This window comes from Macadamia integrifolia, chromosome 2, assembly GCF_013358625.1.
Source record: "Macadamia integrifolia cultivar HAES 741 chromosome 2, SCU_Mint_v3, whole genome shotgun sequence".
NCBI lineage: Eukaryota > Viridiplantae > Streptophyta > Magnoliopsida > Proteales > Proteaceae > Macadamia > Macadamia integrifolia.
The window spans coordinates 38,486,533-38,492,441 of NC_056558.1; the positions used below are offsets into that span (position 1 = coordinate 38,486,533).

At 40.8% G+C, this 5,909-nt stretch overlaps 1 protein-coding gene across 5 annotated transcripts in view; it reads right to left on the reverse strand.

The window, feature by feature from the left end:
* The window catches only part of LOC122062599, a 28,857-nt gene that overhangs the window by 18,884 nt on the left and 4,064 nt on the right, over nucleotides 1-5,909 (reverse strand). For 4 of the 5 annotated variants that reach the window (XM_042626240.1, XM_042626259.1, XM_042626232.1 and 1 more), the window contains exons 5-7: nucleotides 2,180-2,903; nucleotides 925-2,028; nucleotides 663-786 (exon numbers count right to left, since the gene is read on the reverse strand). In XM_042626240.1, coding sequence (XP_042482174.1) covers nucleotides 663-786; nucleotides 925-2,028; nucleotides 2,180-2,903 — 1,952 coding nt within the window. Of the gene's footprint in view, nucleotides 1-662; nucleotides 787-924; nucleotides 2,029-2,179; nucleotides 2,904-5,428; nucleotides 5,550-5,909 lie in introns of those variants that run through there. The other variant, XM_042626266.1, reaches the window with a different exon arrangement.

The window sequence follows — 5,909 nt, forward strand, 5'->3', positions numbered from 1 at the left end:
GTTAGGGGGGAAAAGTAAGAGTAATGATAGATTTTATCTAAAATGCTCGGGTGGTAAATTAAACAACAAACAGACGGGGAAAACAACAATGAAAAGCACCAAACCTAAGGAGCCAGTGAGACACAACAGCAGATTGCATCTGTATGGGCTGTAGATTAGGCTAAACCATTCAACCCTAGAATTCACAGGCCAGGGAACGTAGAAGAATGAGATAATCTTGGTCCAAGTTTCCTAACTTAAGTAAACCAAGTAGTTTCCTTCTTCAGACTTTTACCCAGAGACACAATTTTAACAGAGAGAATTGATTTTTTGTCCAATAAAGGCATTCGATTTAAATATAGAGATCTCATAACACAAAAAAGCATATAACAGAATAACTAATCCACAATTGTTCAATGATGGGGAGGGCTCAATAACTGATCTACATATTTATGACCAATAATAGATCCATTCCACCTTTTTTCAAGATCAAAAACGAAGGAAATTCAGGTACATGCCTCGTTCCTCATAAGAATTGAGGTGCCCATATTTAAGCAAATAGCAAGGATTCAATAAACAATTATGACTATAGCATCTCCCTTTTCTAACACAAATTAACAAAAATGACAACTATGTTATTGAATTAGGCTTCAATGGCAACATCAAATTTCTCTGAAAATCACCTCAGCAATGGGTTGGTATGCATAACAGTATCATGAGAAGGAAGACATTGAATGCCCAGATCTTTAGAACATAATGTGCTTCCTTGCATAGCTACTGTTGAGAAATTGCTCCGGGAATTTGTACCTGCACAGAAATCACTTAAATGAAAACTCCATGTCACCAGAAGAAAATAATACATCAATCATTTGGACAGCAGAATATTGCCTTACAGCATCAGCACTGAACTTTTGCAGAATCGTACAAGTAATATATGGCATTTACCTGCCAAATCAGCCAGCTTTTCTATACCACCAGGCAAGCCACAATTAGAGCAAGATTGGAGTGATTTAACTTCAGAAGCATCCTGTTTAATGGTAAGATAAATCCCTTCCCGTATTTGCTCAGATGTCAATGGATCTTGAAAAGAACACTTTCTCTGCACTCCCATGCCAGAAGGGGTATGAAGCCTTCCTTGTTCTGGATTCATTTCTTGGAATGCCATGCCATGCTCTTGCTTAGACAACTCAACCATGTGCCTCAAAAGAAGTAATCTCAAATTCTCGTCCAGTAATTGTTGGTTCACATCACTGCCCTCCTTGCTTGACAAACATGGAGTTGGACTAGGTCTAGAGATTGAAGTAGCTGAAGAGAAGCCCATAGAAGTGGTAGACAATGGGATGCCTGGTCCAGCACTCACAGGAAAAGAATGTACGGATCTAAGGAAAGCATGATCATGTTGCCCATCTCTTCGAGGGAAAGAAACACGACCATTCAGGTTGGAGGGTTTGTTAGCATCAGGCAGCACACCAGGTGACTGACCCAAATAAGAAGAGCACAACACTGCTGAACTACTTGGAAGACAATATCCACCGATCACTCCATCAAACAGACTTGAATCTGCGGTATGCTTACCTTGAAATGTAGAGCTGCCTTCAACAGAGAATTTAGGGTGATTATCAGCAAGTATGACCCCTTTACCCTTATCTGTATGATTGTGGAGGCCCAGCCAATGACTGTTTAATTGCTTTTGAGTTCCATCACTTCTGCTCCATGTTAAATTGGTTGGATTTCTTTTGGAAACATGAGATCCACCACCTGGTACCCTAGGCAAGAAATGCTCAACACTATTAACCATGTCATTAGCAGTTTGAGATTGGATGGCCCCATAGGATGGGGGTCTGAAGTGTTGAAGAAACGTCGAAATTAGTGAATTCTTATCCGCATCACCCTTAGATAATTCAACAGCATCTCTAGCATTGTCATTTCCAAGAGCGTGGTTTCTGAAGTTCAACTGGCTTTCTGCTTCCCTCAGATTGAAATTTGAAGTGTCCAAAGGCATGCAGTAGATATTTTGCCTAGATCCTTCAGTTACCCAAGGATTGACCACTGCATCAAATAATCCAGGACTATTCATCTAAACAACGATGTGCAGCCAACAAGGAAAAAAGAAAAAATTGGAGATGTCAATACAAACAAATTATTCGTAGATAATGATTGGACCAGGAAAAAAAAAAAGAAATAACATTTTTCAACTCACTGTTATGAATTACATGTCCTTGGTATGGTGCCTTCTGGGAATCACCTAGAGTATTAAATGGCTGAGGACCCTCGGTTGACAAAATTGAGCCCCCCATTGTATTACTATGCTGAGATGGTTGCCCAAGCCTTAACTCAATGTTTGAAGAAATGGCTTCTCTACCCGCAACAAATCCCTCCAGTGAATTGTTACATCTTCTGACATCAGAGGCAATCCCAAGGGATTTTGAACTCTCCAAACTTGGGTCGGACGTCAACAGATTACCCGCCTTCAGAAGATCAACGTAGTCAGAAATTGACCGATACCCACTGTCTTGTCCGCCTACATTAACAGCTGTGTTTGACAGTGGCAAACCCCTGGACATAGGATTTTCCTTCAATATCTGGCCATCTGCTGCCAATGCAGGCAAGATGCTATTTGAGGTGCCAATCAAGCTATTAAAAACAAGATTGTGTCCCTCCTGAGCATTCTTCTGCCATGCATTATGCAGAATAGTATTAGCTGATTTTTCAACAACACTCTGTCCTGTACGAGGATTCCTAGAAGATACAAAACTGTTCCTAGTTTGACCACACCTTGTTATACCTCCAACTGAATCAACTGGCAGAAACATATCAGACTTTATGGACATGTTTGGCACAGTTGCCCTGCATTTCACCAAACCACCAGTTGCTGAAAATTCTTCAGGCCAATCCCATTCACTATGCTCGTCCGGAACTCTAATCTAAAGCACCAGAAAATAATCCCCATTCAATGATTATTTAGGTGCTTCAAACAACACAACAATAAAAGATACAGCTTTCAATTGAAAAATAAATAAATAAATAAAGATGACAAAAACATATTAGCTAAACCATCAATTTTCCATTACAACAGTGCAGGTGTCAAACATCTTCATAACAAACTGGTACTTTTGTATGCAATTCTAACCTGTAAACCACAGATTAGAATCCAATCATAATAACTGGAAGAAAATTTTTATCCAGTTCTAAAGCAATAATCTTCTAACTCCATGCAAAGCTCCCCACTGATTCTGTTTCATGCCCTCTCCAACTTCGAAAAACCCCACATGGCACTATGAATCACAATTGGACCATCATGTGACCTTCTATGGTAGCTCTCTTTCTTTGTGATAACTAACAATTTATTCTTGAAGTGGACATAATAGTCATACTTGTCATGGCGCACATAGGCGTCCAGGATCTTTTTCTGGGAAGGGCGCCTTCGTCACCTAGGTGGCTCCTAGGCACCTTGTTGGTGTCGTCTTAGTTTTTTTATCCCTCTCCAACGCCTTGAGTCACCTAGCTCTTTGACAACTATGATAGTAGTACATAGTGGTTTTACTGTAACCATCTTTTACCATTTATAATCACCAATTTTAAGCAGAGAGGGAAAAAGATAAAAGGATAAAAGATTATAACAATGCAATATCCTATTCACGACCCAAAAAAGGAAGTGGCAAAAAAAGCTTTTCCTCACATCAAGTCTCATTGTAAAAAATAAAAACTAAAAATCCTAGATGACATGTTTTTAACTACCTCTGATGGTACTAGTTCCCATTAGTCAATTGATACACCACAGCTGCAGGGGGAATTGAGAATTCATTTTCAAACTTTTGCCATGAAAGACCTCAACCCAGGAATTCTGCTTTTCATACAAGCCAATATAAATTAGGGAGAATGAACTCTGCCAGTCTGGTGTCGCATACGCCCAGACACAGGAGGGTGTGAAAAGACCACGCTGCCCCCTCCCCCGTCCTGTGCCTTGAAGATGCTCCCACGCAACTTCCCATTGGCCCCATGCACTGGTGTTGCCTACACCAGACTGGCAGGGTTCTTTCTCCCTATAAATTAACAACATATTCCATGAAAGATACCAAGTGTCATAGTCCTCATTGCCCAGGTTATCAGGAAATAGCATCCTCCAAGTAATCTGCTACCCTTAATGATTAGAACTCCTGCAAGTCTGGGCACAGATGATACCGCAATTGTGTTGCAGCAATTCATATCAAACTTAAGGGTCACACTATAAGAGAAGCATGATCAGATATCAGCTAAAGAAAATTTTCAACCTAAAAACCGAAAGGGGAAACTAAAGGGTTACGTGAAATCATGAAAACATCTAACATCATGTTTCATCCACCCCCACCCCAAAAAAATCAAAGGAGATGCCATGGTTCCCCAAGTGATATATACCACAGATCCAGTGGAGGATTCAGGATTCACAATTACAGGTGAATGGAGGAATTGCAAATTTGCAATTACCTGCCAGTAAATCATCACAGAAAGCATTTAGTCAAACATGAATCGAAAGGTTATTAGCAAGGTAACATTGCACTTTTGCCAATATAATTTTAACACCAGCTGCTGGCCCCAGTCCCCAAGTGTGAAGTCCTTGTTGCCCTGGTTATCGTGAAATAGGATTCTACAAGCTATCCATACTTACGTGTCTGGACACGTATGATACCATTATTGCGTTGACAGCCAGTTCTATGAAGCATAATCAGTTAGAACAAAGAGGGGGACACGTATAAGCTGCAGATACTTTTAACACACATAAAAACACACAAAAAGAGGGCAAAAGGCCACAGGACGAGACAGATGCTGCAGATGAAGAAATTTTTTTTTTTTTTCTCTTTGACTACGCAGAGATGAAAAAATTTATTAATGTAAAAGAAGAAACATACAGTTACAGTATCATCTGCATGTGCTACTCCAAAAAAAAATAAAAAAATCATTTGTAGCCAGACCTTTTTTGGCCCTTGAATAATAACGTGTCAATTAGTTAGAGGGCCTAAATATGTAATTTTGCAAGACCCCTGATTCATGGTAACAATCTCAGTTCAGAGGATAGTTCGAGGAATTCTCAAGAAATGATCTATGGACCTCCCAAATTCTGCTTTTCCTGGCATGTGGCTGGGTGATGTGGTGGGAGTAGGACAGCCATGATGTGATTCCTGGATAAAGAAGAAGAGTGTGGGAATTTTAGCCTGGGCCTGGATAGGGAAGGATTTGCGAGCAAGCCCATCCCAGGGAGGAGACACTTGCAGTGTTCTTCCATGGAGGAAGGTTCAACAATCCACTCATAGTTGGAGACGGCCATGAGGCCCAGAACGAGGTGAATGGGAAGTCCATCCCCCCCCCCACCCCGGAGAACTAAAGTCCATATACATTGATGTTTAGCCAAACAAAATTCCCTTCAACTGCAAATTTCAGCAGGAATATTGATATGAGCAGCTCTGACACGTACCTTTGGATAAACAGAACCAGTGAAAGTCCTCTCACCATCAACACACAATCACTACCACCAGTATGGTAGGCTCGGGCTGTGTAGTGGATGGAGAATAATCCATTGTATTTTCGTCAGACAGTTCTGCAGCAAAGAACAGCTGCCAAATCTTCAAGAAAGAGGCGAATTTAGAGGGCAAACTTTCAACAAACACGCAATACATCTGGAACAACAGAGTTCAATTGCAACTGTGATTCTAAATCAGAGTTGTCAAGGCTCGCCTAGGTGCCTTGGTCCCCTTGCATCTAGGTCCTCCCCAACACCTCAGGGCACCTAGACACTCTGACAACTATATTCTAAATTAAAGTTACATTCTTTAATAACTGAAGATCTGATTCTAGCCAAACAAAAGACCCCAATCGATCCACAACTCCCAAGAAATGACTTTTTATCCCAGATTCTAAGCAGTAAAGATCACATCAAATCGCTCCCCCCCCCCCCC